Source organism: Leucoraja erinacea, chromosome 15 (genome assembly GCF_028641065.1).
Source record: "Leucoraja erinacea ecotype New England chromosome 15, Leri_hhj_1, whole genome shotgun sequence".
Lineage (NCBI taxonomy): Eukaryota > Metazoa > Chordata > Chondrichthyes > Rajiformes > Rajidae > Leucoraja > Leucoraja erinaceus.
In genome coordinates, this window is record NC_073391.1 from 39675070 (window position 1) to 39691875 (window position 16806).

General features: G+C 39.7%; 1 protein-coding gene across 1 annotated transcript in view; it reads left to right on the forward strand.

Annotated features, from left to right (window-relative positions):
* ipmkb (inositol polyphosphate multikinase b) overlaps nucleotides 1-16806 on the forward strand; it is an 87466-nt gene that overhangs the window by 33216 nt on the left and 37444 nt on the right. The window contains exons 3-4 of the mRNA XM_055647245.1: nucleotides 3755-3851; nucleotides 5943-6115. Coding sequence (XP_055503220.1) covers nucleotides 3755-3851; nucleotides 5943-6115 — 270 coding nt within the window. The remainder of the gene's footprint in view (nucleotides 1-3754; nucleotides 3852-5942; nucleotides 6116-16806) is intronic.

Consider the following 16806-nt stretch of genomic DNA (forward strand, 5'->3'; position numbering starts at 1 on the left):
ACAGCCATCACCGACGACACAAAACGTCACGTTCCTTTTCTCCAGAGATACTGCCTGACCCGCGGAGTTACTCCAGTTTTTTGTGTCTATCTTCGGTACAAACCAGTATTTGGTTGCCAAGCCGGGCAAAATGACTCTGTGTTTAGTTGCCCGGCGGCGCTTTGAGTCATCAATGGCACCCGGGCAACCATTAATTTCGAGCCCTGAGTGTGTGTAGGTGTGCGGGGATTGCTGGTCAGCGCGGACTTGGTGGGCCGAAGGGCCTGTTTCCGTGCCGTATCTCTAAACTAAAGTAGATAAGGAAATAATTAGATTTTTTAAAATATTAATATTACAAAGATTATTAGTGAACTCAAACTTTGAAAGCACTTAGGAAATGACCACAATTCTTTTCATAATGCTTCTGGTTTTACAACATCTCCATTGAGTTTCTGCAAATCAGACATTATTATAGCCACCTTTTTCAGTAAAGATCGCACTATAGCCTGGCTAACTGATTTGAGTCCCAACAGGTCAGATCTGGTATCAAAAAACATTACAAATATTTGGATTTGGCTCGATTTGGATTTGATCAGGTAATTTCTTTATAAATAAATCCACTAAGGCTCATACAGAGAGCCTCACTGCCTGTGTAAGAAGGAGCTGCAGATACTGGTTTAAACCGCAGATAGACACAAAAAGCTGGAAGAAATCCACAGGCAGCTTTTTCAGTCTGAAGAAGGGTCTCGACCCGAAATGTCACCCATTCCTTCTCTCTAGAGATGCTGCCTGTTCTGCAGAGTTACTCCAGCTTTTTGTGTCTACCCAATTACATGTACCAATGTCAGTGTTGAATTGGGCATCAGTCGATCAGTTGGTTACTTGAATTGGACTCAGCTTGGGTTTAAATTGTCTGCCCACTCAAATCACTCACCTGCGACAGCTGCTGAATCTACTTTAATGTTTTCCCCTGTGAAACTTGTACATTAATCCCTAAGTTCCTTGGTTTAATTGTGCTGTGTATGGTTCAGCGAACTTAGTTGTTTCTCCAAGATGCCAGTCTTTACAAGAAACTCTGTGTCCTATAATTGATTGACATTGCACAGAACACTGATAATTGGTATCTAGTTGTGTATTTTTTCAATTAGAGTGGCTGGATATTAATGATTGAAAGTATTGTTTTTTCTTTTGTTCCCCCTCTCAGTCAATGATTTTTAGATCAAATGCAAGTACTTCCATCTGAGCGAATATCGAGCATCTACATAAGTGGTTAGAGACACACTCGTTGCCTTGTTTTGATTGGCATGGTAATAAAAATTGAATGGATTCCTTTTGTGGTTCAGTAATTGCACCAAATTATTTGGGAAACAAATGCCACTCATATTTTCTAAAAATTGTTCTTTAATTTGTGCAGAGGTATCAGCGCACAGTCATGTTTGTTTCCTTTCTTACTCACTGGCAGGCAGTTTTGAATGACATAATTTGAATACAATTGGTATATCGAATTCATTTCTGCTTAAACCGTTTAATCCAGGTGCTTTTCAAGTAGTAACTTAAGATGGGATTAAATTTCAGATGATCTCAGGAGCTGTAGCCTCAAATTAAACTCAGAATAAAGATGTACAGGTCCGGAAAGGGATTCCAAAATTTAACCAAGAGGATTACTCAGCCTGTAATTACATGTTTCTGTATATGACAGTCAGATGTTTACCAGTATTATTTCCATTGAAGTTTACTTTGAAATATTTTACGTGCATTTTTAATACTTGTGTTGCCTGAAAGAGATGCTGAAGCTGTATTGTATGAGATGAGAGCGAATAGGATAAATTAAACCAGTTTAATTTCTATGGATTTTGATGGTAGAAAAGAGGAAGAGTGGATTAGGAATGCTCAAGCTGCATAGATAATAATCTGGTCACTGTGCAAGGTTATTTGAGACTATAAGAAATTTGCAAGAAGTACATCCTTTGGGGTAAATGACCGCAAATTAATATGATACCCAGCACAATCCATTTTTGATGACGTGTTGCTCTATTATGTTCTTTGCCTGGCCTGGATTTGAGTGGCTAACCTGTCTTTTTGTCTCATGCTAACCAGTCAGCAAAAAGACTATACATGATAACAGTCGAGCCATCCACGGTGTACAGATACATGTTGAAGTGAATCTGCTGTTGGAGTAGTCGTTTAAGAGTGGAGCGATTCTAATCAGTGATTGCTGATCCACTTTTGGTGCTAGCACACAGAGAGTCGCCTGGCTTGGGCGCCATCTTTTGTAGTCTGCTGCTTACCCTGTTTTCAAACTCTACAGGTCACTGTAGCCTCAATGATGTAAATTAGATTTAGTCGATCTTGATGAATAAATTGTGCAAATGATACGTTAATTTGTTTTTCTTGAATTGAAACTGAAGAAGCATTATTTTCAAGGGGACGAAGATTAGAAACACAAATACCATTGTGCTGCTCTATTTGTTTAAACTTTCACAGTGCTGATTGCCATGTGGCTTAGTGCCCATATTTTATCTCTCCTACCTTGCCCATCGAAAAGTGGCTTTGCTATTCTTCATGCAAACATATTCTTCTTTCATTGGGACGTTTACCCACCTTGAAATATTAATATAGATGTGGATGCTTTAGAAGCAGCAGAACAATTTTTGAATGTGACTTTGCAATATCATACAATGCCAGTAATGACTAATATTGATTCCATATTGAAAAAACACATTTGTAACAATCAGAACACATCTATATATTTGGTGCAGTCTGTTCCTTACATTAGATTGTTTTTATATAAAGATCTTAAATGGTCTTGCCCCATTGTTTGTAGTAATGATTTACAGTTAACATTGTTAATTTCATTCATCCTTCTGAAGTTACTGCTGTACAGTCTTTCTAATCTGAATTGCTGCTATACACTGAAGGTTTAGTATATAGGAATAAACAGTTAAGTTTAGGAGTCTGTTAATATTCAAAGCTATTCTGAACTGTCATAGGTTGTGCAATAAAGGTTTTGAAATATAAAATGTATGTACAGTAAACCCTCTGTTTTAACAGACCACTTTAAAACTCATTTTGGTTTATAATGGACAGACGTGCCGACACAAAGGAGGACCTGGCGTGGGAGGATCGCCGTGAGGAGGGGAAAGAATAAAGGGGACCTGGAGTGGGAGTACTTTGTAACTTTGTAAGCGCCCTTTATGGGTGACTATTTGCATACCGTGGGTGTGCAAGCAAAGATTTTCACTGTGACTTGTCACATGTGACAATAAAGTATTCAATTCAATTTAAAGCTTGCATGGCCTCCCCAGCCCCGGCTTCCGACGCAAACCGCTGCTCACAAGGTGCACCAGTGAGCCCATCACGTGATCCAGTCAGCATGGCTGTTCTTACGGGTCACACTGCTGCCGCTGGGGACAGTGCTTTCTGCAGGCCACTGCCATCGGTGGGACACACTCGGTCACTGTGGGTTCCATCTGCTCCCACCGGCTGCTGCTTCTTCCTGTCGGCCCGTGGCTTTGTCCGCTCCCCTGCTCTTTCTCCTCTCGTCGCTCTGTTCACTCGGCCTCACCTTCCTCCCCTCCACCGCCGCCTCCTCCTCCTTCTCATTCTCCTTCTGCCCCGGGGAAGCTGACGTGCTCCACCTATAAAGGGTAATACGTTTCCAGAATTAGATAATAACTTCTGGAGACTGTTTGCTACCTCCAGGGCATAAACTAACTTTCCTTGAATTTCTAATGTTTAAATATTCCAGTTTCCAACTTTTTTTTTCTTTCTCCAGGTGTTTGGTTCTTCGTGTCATGATCACGTATTCTTAGAACTACGTAAATTCCTGCCGAAGTTCCTTGGTACCTGGGCACCAACGACTGCACCAAATGGTATCCTTTGCACAGAACAGTGGAATTGAGTACAGCTGTAAATCTATTTTCATGACTCTGACAATGTATCTAAATTGGAGGTTTTGTTCTACCATGGCTGATCATCATAAACTTGCTGTTTTCTCTGTACTCAGTCTCTGCATTTTCTTATTTTGCATGGAATTTCTATTTATTACAATATAGTGAACAAGTGGTACACTATCCATTTTTTAATGTCTTTCATCGTCCCCCTACTTCTCCCTGCTACCCCCACCCAAACTGTTTTAGATGATTCATGGGTTTGAAAGTAATTCATGTACATAGAACATGGAAAAGTAAGCACTGGAGCAGATCTTTCGTTCTTTTTTTTGTGACAAACATGATGGCGGGTTAAACTGAGCTGATCCATATCCCTTCATTTCCTGCATATCCATGTGCCTATCCAAAGGCCTCTTAAATGCCACTATTGTATCCACCTCTTCTCCTACACCAGCCAATGCGTTCCAGGCACCAACCATACTCTGCCCAAAAAGAAATTTGCCCTGCACATCTCAGTTAAACTTTGCCCGTTTCACCCTAAACCTATGTCCTCTTGCCTTTGAAATTTCCACCTAGGGGGAAGAAGGTTCTGACTGCCCTACCTATGCCTCTTATAATTTTATATACTTAGGTTGTCCCTCAAATTCCAGTATTCCAAAGAAAAGAATTCAAGACTTTGCCCAACCTCTCCTTCCAGGCCATTCTTTGTAAACTAGGAAGCATTCTGATAAATCTCTGTATCCTCTTCAAAGCCTACACATCCTTCCTGTAAGGGGTAGCCAGAACTGCATGCAAACTCCAAATGTGACCTCGCCTATATCTTACAAAGTTGCATTTTGACAAATTCAATGTGCGCGACAAATGAAGGCAAGCCAACCTTTTTTACCACACTATCTACTTCTGTTGCCACTTTCAGGGAGATATGGTTTTAGACCCCATGATTCCTCTGTATGTTAATGTTGTAAAAGGTCTTGCCATTAACTGTATATTTTCCCTTTACATTCGACCCCCCCTAAAGTGCAACCAGATCAATGACTGGATGTTGTAAAGAAGCATGGTCCATTTTTTGAAATGAGAAAATGTATGTGCCTCTGAAATGAGAATGACCATTTACATTGAGTGCAACTGAGTGCATGATGTGCCACACAAGTTATATGTGACAATTCTGGCACTAGGGCAGGCTAATTTATCACCGTTCTGTCATGTAATAACCATGTAATAGTATAGAATTAATTAGCCTTTGAGGACATTCCAAAAACTGCGTTATCATTATGGCTGCATATGCCATTTGTAGAGATAATGCCCACTGCCAGTTGTTTACCTCTGCTCCCTACTTTAGTTTAGTTTAGAGATGCAACGTGGAAATAGGCCTTTCGGCCCATCGAGACAATGCCAACCATCGATCATCTGGTACACTAGTTCTATCCTGCACACTTGGAGCAATTTACAAAGCCAATTAACCTACAAACCTGCACATCTTTGGAATGTGGGAGAAAATCGGAGCACCAGAAGAAAACCCACGTGGTCACAGGGAGAACATACAAACTCTGTACAGACAGCATCCGTAGTCAGGATCGAATCCGGATCTCTGGCGCTGTAAGGCAGCAGCTCTACTGCTGCGTCACTGTGCCATATTGCTTAGGTTTGATTAGATTTAATGTTCAGGCCTGCATGTGTATTTAAAAAAAAAAAACGCTTTAATGTTCATGTATTTATCTTCCTTTGAAAACTATCTGTCCTTGTGTTTTTTTTGGTTTTGTTTCACTACTCATTTATTTACTATGCTACTTTTTGAATTTTTCATGACTGATTAACTAATTTTTGTATTAAAGAAAATTCCATTTAAAATCTACTCATTAATTTTTCATGATGATTCATTGTATCAGATTTTTTCCCTTGGTTCTAAATTATAAATGAGCAAATAATCGCATGAAATTATGATGTGGCTCGTAAAGGAAGTAAATGGCCATGCTTGTGTCTTGAAAATAATAATGAAGTAAACAAACTAAGCCCTTTGATTATATTTCATGTGACCCACATGAAGGCGTTTTTCTCTTTAACCTTGGAGTTCAGAGTTGTATCTTAAACTGGAAGATGTGACACGCAGGTTCAGCAAACCATGTATCATGGATGTTAAAATTGGGAAAAAAAGTTATGACCCTGATGCTTCAGCTGAGAAAATACAACAACAGATCAGCAAATATCCATTGATGGAAGAAATTGGTTTCTTGGTACTTGGCATGAGGGTAAGAGAAAATTGATATAAAACCTAGACTTGTAAGTCTGAAATGTGTTTATTTATGCCTTAAAGATTAATTAAAATGGAATTATTAAGTTTCAAAGGATGATGTTCTGAATGAAGAATTGTTGCCTTGACAACTGTAACATGTAAACTTGCAGCTGTGCAGAGCAGCTGTAGTTGTAATGACCAACATGTGGATCGAGTGATATAATAAAACATAGAATATGCTGAATATTCCATTGCTGATTTATTTGCGGTAACAATACTTAAACTGAAAACCACTTGTAAATTGTCAAATCTCCTCTTCAATCCATGTTGTTTAAAGAAACAATAATGAGACCACAAATGGTGTTGCGAGGAAACAGAATTTAAGAAAAAAATTATAATTCTATGGCCAGAAATTTAATTTTGAGTACTCTCATTTAAATTTTTTTTTCCCCCCCAATGAATTTCCAGATTTTTATCCTGGATCATCTCGGTTGTCAGCAAAAAATGCATGTTGTTAGCCTTGTGTTAATTTAGAATCTAAGTGTTGTGAAATATTCCCTTTGCTGAAGAAAAGGAAAGATGTTTTTATCCATTGAGAGACTCAAAAATGCTGGAGAAACTCAGCGGGACAGGCAGCATCTCCGGAGAGAAGGAATGGGTGACATTTCGTGTCGATTCAAAACATCATCCATGCCTTCTCTCCAGAGATGCTGCCCGTCTCGCAGTGGTACTCCACCATTTTGTATCTATCTTCGGTGTAAACTGGCATCTGCAGTTCCTTCCTATATATGTTTTTATCCATGATCGGTAATATATTATTAGTAGATAACTGTTATTAATATTGGTACTGCACAACACTTACCGTTAAAATAGGCATAAAAGTTGTACTTTTAACATTTTCTATTCACTCTTCGTGGTGCATAAATAGCTCCCTGTTACATTTTGTGATAGACACTCCTGCACTAAATGTTATGAACCAACATGGTTCCTCACATGAAATCTCACAATGCTGCCATTATCTTCAAGCAATGTCCTTTTTTTGACCTTGGATGGGATCTTCGACTTGTCAATGTGCCAGTAATGTAATATCCTGGTTCGCTACCCAGTGAAAGTTAGGTTTCTGCACCTATCACAATACAAACTTGCTCTGATTGAAGTCACCAATGAAATCCAGCAAAATTAAAAATTCTGAATCAGCTTTTCTTTGCTGTCCTGTGGCTCTGTATAGTTTGTGACCGATTCACCCTGCCATTTTCCATTCGTGTGTTGCTTATTGGGGCTGTTCTGGCTGTATTTAAATTATCCAGATAAAACCAGAGTATCATCAACAACAGTGCTTCCTCATATGCCTGCTCCACTGTCAGTGGTAACTGCATTAGGATATATCCTTGGCTCTCCTTTTTCTCATCTGTGTGGTGCCCTTGGTAATGTTATCTGAAAACAAAGCCATGGTTCCCACACGTCTGCTGATAATGCTCAGCTTTACCTCATTGCTGTCTTTTTTGACCCTTTTTGAATGTCTGACTAACATCCAGTAATGGAGGAGTAGAAATTTCCTCCATTAAAAGGTTGGGAAGTGTGATGATATATCCATCTGTCCCCACCCTAAACTTTGTTGCGTAGACAATGAACCCACTCCACTTTTTGGTAACTGAATAAAATTGTAGCAGGCAGTTCATAAACTTGGTGTGTAATTAGATTTTCAGTTGTGCTTCAGTTGATGAATCAGTGATATCCGTAACGCCTATCTCAGACTAACCTTACTCGCTGCTGAAACCCACATTCCTGGAGTTATTAGGTCAAAGCTTGACTATTCTATTACACTCTTTGTACTACTCTTTATAAACTTGAAGCTATTCAAAGTGTTGCTGCTGTTGTCCTAATTTTACCAAATCATTTCCCCATCTACCCCCAACCCCACATCCCCAATCACCTTTGAGCTTCCCGGCAACCGAGGCTCCTGGTTCATTTAAACCCTTAAAATTGTCATCCTTGCTACAGAAGAAATAATGGCAATAGTTGGGTACTTTGTACATTGAGCTTGCTCCCTCCTTCATCAAGATTGTGGCTACTTACGTCTGTCATTTTCCTATGGTTCCCTTAACATTCAGAAATCTATTGATCTCTGTTCCGAATGCAATCAATGCCTTGCCCTCTGCAGCATTTTGTGTAAATAATTTATCCTCATTTCAGTTCTAAACAGCCTACCCCTTATTCAGAGACTGTGATTCAGAGATTTACTCCTCCTTCGCATGGAAATTTCCTCCCTGCATCCATCCCGTGGAGCGCTGTAAATATGTTATACCTTTTAATGACACCTCTTGTTCTTCTGAACTCTGGAAAATATGTGACAAGTCCACTTCTCATAGTACAAACTTTCCATTCCTGAAACCCGTTAGTACATCTTCACTGCATTCCTTCTATGGCAGAGGAGACCAGAACAGTACAAAATATTCCAGATGCAGTCTCACCAAAGTCCTATATAATTGTAGTACAGACTGTCCCTGCGTTACCAGTAGGTTTTGTTTGTAGTCAAGTTTTGTTCATGAACCGGAAAAGAAACAAAATCACTTGATACGGTAACCATATTTCCACAATATAGCAATGAATAGTGTTGATGATGGCTAATTAACATGTACATATATTTATGTCTTCCTGTGCCAAGTTACTATGGTACAGAATCAGGATGTCTCACACTAAGTAGCTAGTTTCCATCAGCTTGAAGTATCAGTGGCTGTTACATTGGTTAATAGATTATCGTGGTATAGATATAAATAGAAAGGATTGCTTATGAATTTCCAAAACAACTCTCTTAAGTGGCTCCCTATGGTGAAACTGGCAGTCTGTGTTCATAAGAGTCAATGGTCCAGATTACTGAGGAGCAGTTAAGTGTAAACATTTTAATTCTAAGACTGGTTCTCCTTTCAATGTAAAATTTATGGGGGCTGATGCATACGAACGGGTATCCATAGGTTGGCTATTTGTAATACCAGGAGGGCCTGTAATTGTTCTAATTTAACCACGTCCTGCCTCTTCCTATCTCTGATATCTCTTCCCATCTTATAATCTATGCTCCCCAATTCTGGCCTCTTATTGATTCCCAAATTCCCAAATTCCATCACTCCACCGTTGCCAGTTGGCCATAAGCAAGGCTGAACACTGTGATTGGCTCACTAAACCCATCTTCGCCTATTTCTTCCTACGAGGGACTCCTTGAAACATATTATTTTGCATTTGTTTTTGCTAATTTTCCCAGTACTTTTGTGGTTGGGTGTAAGCTTCTGTTTGCCAATGATACAATAAAGTGCTTTGGGGATTTTTGCTACATTGAAGATGCTCAATAAGTGGAAATTGCTGATCTGGGAGCTTGACCGAAGTATTCAGCCCCTGTCGGCCATAGTGTTAAATCATGACTGATTGTATCTAGACTGTGGCTCTTCATAAAGGTAGTTTGTTGTGTCTAAAGTTCTCTGGCACAGTAGAAGGTGCCATATAAATCTCATTCTTTTTCTACAATAACTAATGGAAGTCTATTGAAAATTTAGTTCAACATCCTTAATCTTTTGGGAAAGGATCAAATCTCTTGGAGCCACAAGGGACTGTAGATTCAATTCAATTCAAATTCAATTCAACTTTAATGTAATTGCACAAATACAAGTATGGGTACAACAGAATGCAGTTTAGCGTCAGTCCGTAGTAGTAGTGCAATATAAAAATAAAAATACAGACTAATCAAACAATGTGGACTGAGGGACTGGAGAAATCTATCGGCGGGACTCCGAGTTCAGCAATGTGATGGTATTATTGTAGAAGCTGTTCCTCATCCTACTAGTACGAGACCTGAGGCTCCTGTACAGCCTCCCTGATGGGAGGAGGGCAAACAGTCCATGGTTGGGGTGGGAGGGGTCTTTAATGATCTTTCCAGCCCGTCTCAGACACCGTTTTGGGTGTAGGGCATCCATGGTTGGGAGCGGGGCACCGATGATGTACTGTGCGGTTTTCACTACCCGTTGTAGTGCCTTCCTGTCCGCTACAGTGCAACTGCTTGCGTTTAGCAGGTGATCAGGATGCTTTCGATGGTACAACGGTAAAAGTTGGTCAGGATCTGGGAGGACAGGTGAGCTTTCTTGAGCCTCCTCAGGAAGTAAAGGCGCTGCTGCGCCTTTTTGATCAGCTTGGAGGTGTTGAGGGACCAGGACAGATCCTCCGAGATGTGTACCCTGAGGAATTTGTAGTTGGAGACGCGCTCCACTTCAGTCCCGTTTATATGGATGGGGGTAGATGCTGTAATCTGGAATAACAAGCAAAATTGCTGGAGGAACTCAGCCACTCACGCAGGATCTGTGGATGGAAAGAAATTGCCGGTGAAACCCTGTATTGGGATGAAACCCTGCATCAGGATTAAATCTCTTATCATTGTGGATACCTTAATTAGAGTCCTCTCTCCTGATGGTCTGTATTCAAGTAAGTAAGTAAGTTTAATTTATATAGCACGTTTTAAGTCAACTCGCATTGACACCAAAGTGCTTTACATAAATTAAATAATAAGTTCCATTACAAACCATAGAAAAAGGTTAAAAAAAAAAAAAGAATAAAATGGACACAACACATTATAGAGTTCAACACAAACGTCCCCCCACAGCAGAATCAAAACTTTCCACTGTGGGGAAAGGCACCAGAAAGTTAAGTCCTCTTCCTCTGTGAAACACCCGAGGTCGGGGCCCATTTGTGGCCGTGCAGCCAGTCCGATGATTTTCAGGGCCCTCTTGCCGTGAAGATGGAACTTCGTCGTCGGGTGAAACATTCCTCAGCGGCTTGGAAAAGTCTGGAGCGGCTGCCTCCTCCCTGGAGACCGGGGCACTCGTAGTCCTCAGGCCGCGCCGGCTGGAGCTCCGACCCCGGTGAACTCGATCCCTGGCTCTGCGGCGCTCCAAATCCAGCGCCGCCCGCGGCCGGACGCCCGCAGCCCCAGCTCCGCGATGTTGGGATTGACGGCCACAACGCTCCAGAGCCTACCGCACGGCGACCCGGCAAGTCATCGCCCGCTCCGTGTTGGTATCCCAGCGCTGCGCCACCGCCGCCGAAGCTGTAGTCCCGGCCGGTCCCGACAGGAAACGCCGCTCCATTCTCGATGGTAGGCCGCGAGGACGGGGTGAAGAAGCAGCTTGGAGGGATGCTGCCTCTCCGACCAGGTAGGTGACTAAGAAATAAAGTTTCCCCCTTCCCCACCCCCACCCCCCACATAGAAGACCTCCACTAACATTTTTTAACAGGACTTAAAATAAAAAAAGGTGTAGAGACGGACTGCGGGCAGGCTGCCATACACAGACGGCGCCCACTCCCACACATCCGCCATCATGTGCGGACAATTGTAGTCTTTCAATGCAGTAATCTTTGGTATCATTCAGGAGCATCGTAGGTGCATTTGCACAAAAACCTTTCCCCTGGATTTTGTCCTTAATATTGAATGCTGTGTTCTGAAATGTATAGCAAATTAGATGTGAAGCAGATATGAAAGCATGGGAGTCAAGGGTAATGATGCAGGGTAAAAAAAAAATCAACCTTTAGATGGAAAAAGTTTCTCAACCCTAAACATCGTCTGTCCATTTCCTGCCATAGAGGCTGCTTGACACTCTGTTCCTCCAAAAGTTGTTTTTTGCTCAAAATTCCAGCATCTGCATTCCCTTCTGTGTCTTTTCACAGTGACAATGATGAGGATCAGTTCTTGAGCCCCAATTAGAAGTCAGCAATGCAGGATTGATGCTCAGAAATGAAATGCGGATTTCATAAGCAGTGATGAGAATGTGGAACTTGCTGCCATAGGGGTGGTTGAAGTGAATAACATTATAAACAAAAAATGGACACAAGTGCTGGAATAACTCAGCGGGTCAGGCAGAAGAGTCTCAACCTGAAATGTCACCCATCCTTTTTCTCCAGAGGTGCTGCCTGACCCGCTGAATTACTGAAAACATTATAATCATGCAGGTATTGAAGGATTTGAGGGATTATTGAAAAGTAATGGGCCTGTCCCACTTGGGCCACTTTTTAGGAAGACTGCAGGAGACTATGCAGTTGGCACATGTTCGAGGGGAGTTGCCTTCATGAATTCTTTGGACAGGACAAGCAGGGGGAGCGCTGTCTAAAAAAATCACATGGGCTGGTGAAGGAAGCAGTGTGCGTGTGTGTTTTTCTTTTTCTTTTTTGCCGGTCTTTCAGGCGACTGCCGGCAACATGACAGTAGCCTAAGTGGGACACACCCATAAGATGGTAGGACTCAATGTATTGAAATAATTGTTTATTGGATGCCAAGGATTGGTATAAGAACATAAGAAATAGATTCAAGAGTAATCTTTTGTCTTTGTGCACCAACTTTGGCATTCAGTATGATCAGTCCTGATCCTGACCCTACTATCCACTTTCCTTCCACATAAATTGTATTTAAATATAAAGGTCAAGCTAGAAAACATCAAACATGTATAATTCTGTGTGTAAGGAATTTTTTCCTCATCTCAGTACGAAATATTTGATCCTTGTCAGAGGAAACAGCAAGGCGATACCTACACTGTTCACCCCCCCCCCCCCCCCCCCCCCTCTGTTGTCAAGATTGTGCTTGGTGGATAGTTTGAAATATTAACTGGTTGTTCAGCTGCCTTGATTGCTTTTCATCTATTAAATCTTCACTCTTATTTCCCATGCAAGAGAAGCTGTTGATAGAGCTACTTAAAGGTATTAGACTACTTTTCATAGATCTGAAATTGCATCCAAAGGGCAGTCATTGCGATAATATGCTGCAGCAATCTCAATTGTAATAAAAGTAAGTTTAGCAATGCAACAAAACTGGAAGAGACAAACAAGTTAATCGTAATCGACATCAACCATTATTCATTATTTAGAGCACGCACTAGCAAATGACTGATTTGTTTTACTATATGTCATCACATTTTTTGCTGGCTGTTGCATTGATTTGTTGCAGGTGAACTGAAGTTTTATTCGAATTTCTTTCAGAAGTTAACAGGATGTAGGATTAGCGGTACAGAGAGAAGCAGAAAGAACGGCACTTGCCGAAGCAGCAGTTGCACCATTACATGCCCTAACCTGAGGAATGACTCGGGCTGCAGCTGTCATGTTTTCACTAAGTTGAAAAGATAATACTGAAGTGGGGAGATTTTCCAAATGGCATGAAATGTCATTGCTGTTGAAGAAAGCAAGTGATTGCAAAACACTTTGTTCAGATAATAGTTTGCTGACACTTTTTTTTAAACTTTAAGAGACAAAGCAAAAGTTATAATATCAGAGGATAACTTTTAAGAAAGATTTTACAATATCCAAAGATTGACAAACAGGGAGGTGCCTATTTGTTACAGTAGTTTTCTTGAGTATCAACAGGCTCTTATAATTTAAGCTATCAGCCCATTACAAATTAGATTTTTGTTGGCAACATTTTTGTTTCTGCACGTTCAAATTGGGAAAGTTGTTTGGCAGTAAATAATTTTGATATTTTTACCATTGTACTCTTGTACTTTTTTCTTTTCAAATAAAAGGAGAAATTACTTATAATTTAAGATTTATATGAATATATTACCAATTACATGTTTGATGAGGTTGAGCATAAAGTTGCAAATGATGGCATTAAAAGGTGACACTGACATGTCAAAACTCATAATGGGGAATGGAATGAAAGAAGGACTTTCATTTGTATGCGTTGTGGATTATAGTTGGAATACATTTCTAAACCATGGTATATTTCATTTTAAATAATGCATGTGTGTAATATGTGTTACACCTGACCAATAGTTATGCCATTTGCTCTTGATGAGAGTTATATAATATTTATTTTTGGTAACTGGGTTTCGCTCTTGAACCTGCTGAACTCTCAGAAGTTAGTCATTGGCAACAGGGCAATTCATAGCACATTCTTCAGAGGAAGCAACATAATTTGTCTGAAATGTGACATTTTGCATGGTTAAATGTGTACATCTGCAGCAGCCTGTTGGCTCTTTGTTCTAGCAATGTTTCGAAACTATTGTTGATTAGTAGTCGAGGGTCGACGTTCTATGTAGCCTGTTAACTTTATTCAACAGTTTTTATTGCATAAACATCTGGTTCTGGTCTGTCTTTGATCAGCATTTTTTTCCCTGAGAAATAGAGGAACAAATATCTGGAAGTCCTGGGGCCTCATTACATCCACAATTATGTGGCAGCATTTTCAAATACATGTGCCGAGTGTTTCCAGCATTTTCTGCATTTTTCTCGTGCATTTTCTTGTTCAGGATGTAGTAATCATTTAAAATATTTTAAGCTCATAAGATCCAGGAGCAAAATTAGGCCATTTGGCCCATCAAGTCTGATTCGCCATTCAATCATAGCTGATCAATCTTTCCCTCCCAACCCCATTCCCCTGCGTTCTCTCCATAACCCCTGACGCCCGTACTATTCAAGAATAACTTGCTAAGGATGTATTTTCTCTCACAGTTTCCCATTTCTTATTGCAAGATTTAATGTAATATGCAAGATCCTTGGAGTTGCAGAAGGAGGCCAAATTCCCCATTTTGTCTGTTGATTGATAAAGAACCATCTAGTCTTATCTCATTTGCCAGAACTGGGTTCATCACCCCATAGATTATGGTTCTTTAAGTATGTGCCCATGTACCCTTTAAAAATGTAATGAGAGTTTCTACTTCAATGCTATCATTTCAAGCAGTGAAATTATACAATTTCATCTGGGTGACTTTTTTTTGTACCTCTTAATATTACCAATCGCTTTAGATCAATGCCCTTTGTTTTTGACCCACCTCAAAACAGAACAACGTAGATCCATTTATTTATTCCGTCCAGGAGCCTCATAATTTTATACACCTCCTTTACCTTAATTTTACCTTCGCTGCCTCTGTTCCAAAAAAGCACAATAACTTCCCCATTGTTAAAAATTTTGGCAACATCTGTGTAAATTTCTCTGCCCTTCTCCAGTTCAATCAGATCTATCCTGCATTGGGGTGACCAGAAATGTATGCAATATTCAAGCTATTGAAATTTCATCATTTTTTGTCAAACTTGAAGGTGATTTATTTCATCACATGTAAAAGGTAGCAGGTTCTTCTATCCTTAACCTATTGATACCCTGAAGATAGAAAAAAAAAAAGCTGGAGTAACTCTGTGGGTCAGGCAATATCTCTGGAGAAAAGGATTAGGTGATATTTCGGGTTGAGACCCTTCTAATTCAGCAAAGGCTGGTGACTAAAGTTGAGTCCAGCTCTCTGAGTCTTTGGGGGAAATTTGAAGGGCAGGCTCTTATTCAAAAGTGAGTGCTATAACTATGACCACATAGTTTGTGTATCATTTTATAAATTTAGTATTTACTTTACAGCCAAATAGTGTCTACAAATCACCACACTTTAGAAATACAAGGGTACAAAATGATGTTGATTGATACTAATTTGCAAAGTAGTAAAAAATAATGCAGCAACCTAAAATCAATTCACTAGAATTAATTAATAGTTTTGTAGTAGGTTCTCAACGCAAGCTTTTCAATTATTCAATTGAGATGGATGTTGCTGAGAAAACCAGTGTTTATTATTATTCCATAATTATATCTCATAGGACAATTAAGAGCCAACTACATTAGTAGGTCTAGAAGACTAAGGATGATAGATGATAGATTTCTTTCATGAAGGACATTAGTGAACCAAAAAGGTTTTTACGTCAATTGGTAGTTTCATGGTTATCTGTATGAATAGTAGCTCTCTCTTCCAGATTAATTTAATTACTTGAATTTAAATTCCTCGGCTTATTCTACAGGGTTCAACAGTGTACTGTTCTGGGTGCTTTGCTGATTCCTTAACCACTATGTTAACATACCCTATAATTTAATGAAGGCACAAGAAACTGCAGGGTCTGATGAAAGGTCCCGACCCAAAATGTCGTCCGTCCATTCCCATCACAGATGCTGCCCAACCAACTGAGTTCCTCTAGCTAGCACTTTGTGCTTATCTCCATAATTTAAATTGGCATTTGTTTTTTAAATATCCGTTTATATTTCACAGCATTTGCCTAAAAACAATGCTTTCATATGGTTTGCTGCATATGATAAAACTTGTACTCACTAATTATTAACCCTGAAATTAGTTAGTTCCTTGAGAGTTGTATTATTTGACAGGTAATCTTTTGATGGCTGTGTTGAGCAAGGATACCAGAGTGGGCATTTATAGCATCCTGACCTGCTGTCAGTTTTGAGTAGCAACTCAAAGTTGCAACAACAAAAAAACTGATTTTGCTCCTTTCTTCTTGTGAAACTGCACTATGAATCAACTATGACCATCTAGAAATGTGCATATTTGAATTACTCCAGCATTTATGTCTATGCACAATTGAATTCATGTCTTTGAATATTGTTGTTTAAATTTAGTAATTTGAAAGATGGATTGAAAATCTAGATTTGGAGTGGTGAACGTAAATCCATTCTTGCAATTAGAATATTGTTTTTTTGGTAATGATTATGGTGATGTTGTAGCCTATTGTCAGGTTTTGAAAATGTAATGTAATTACATTAATGAAAACTTCAGTACATCTAACTGATTAGATTCTAAAACACTGCTTTATTTTTGAAGATTTTTTTCAAACAATATTGTGTTTTATTAGCTAAGAGTGATTTTAATATCCACTTAAATTAAAAATAAAGTGAAAGTCCGTGCCATTGAATTCAACAAGCCA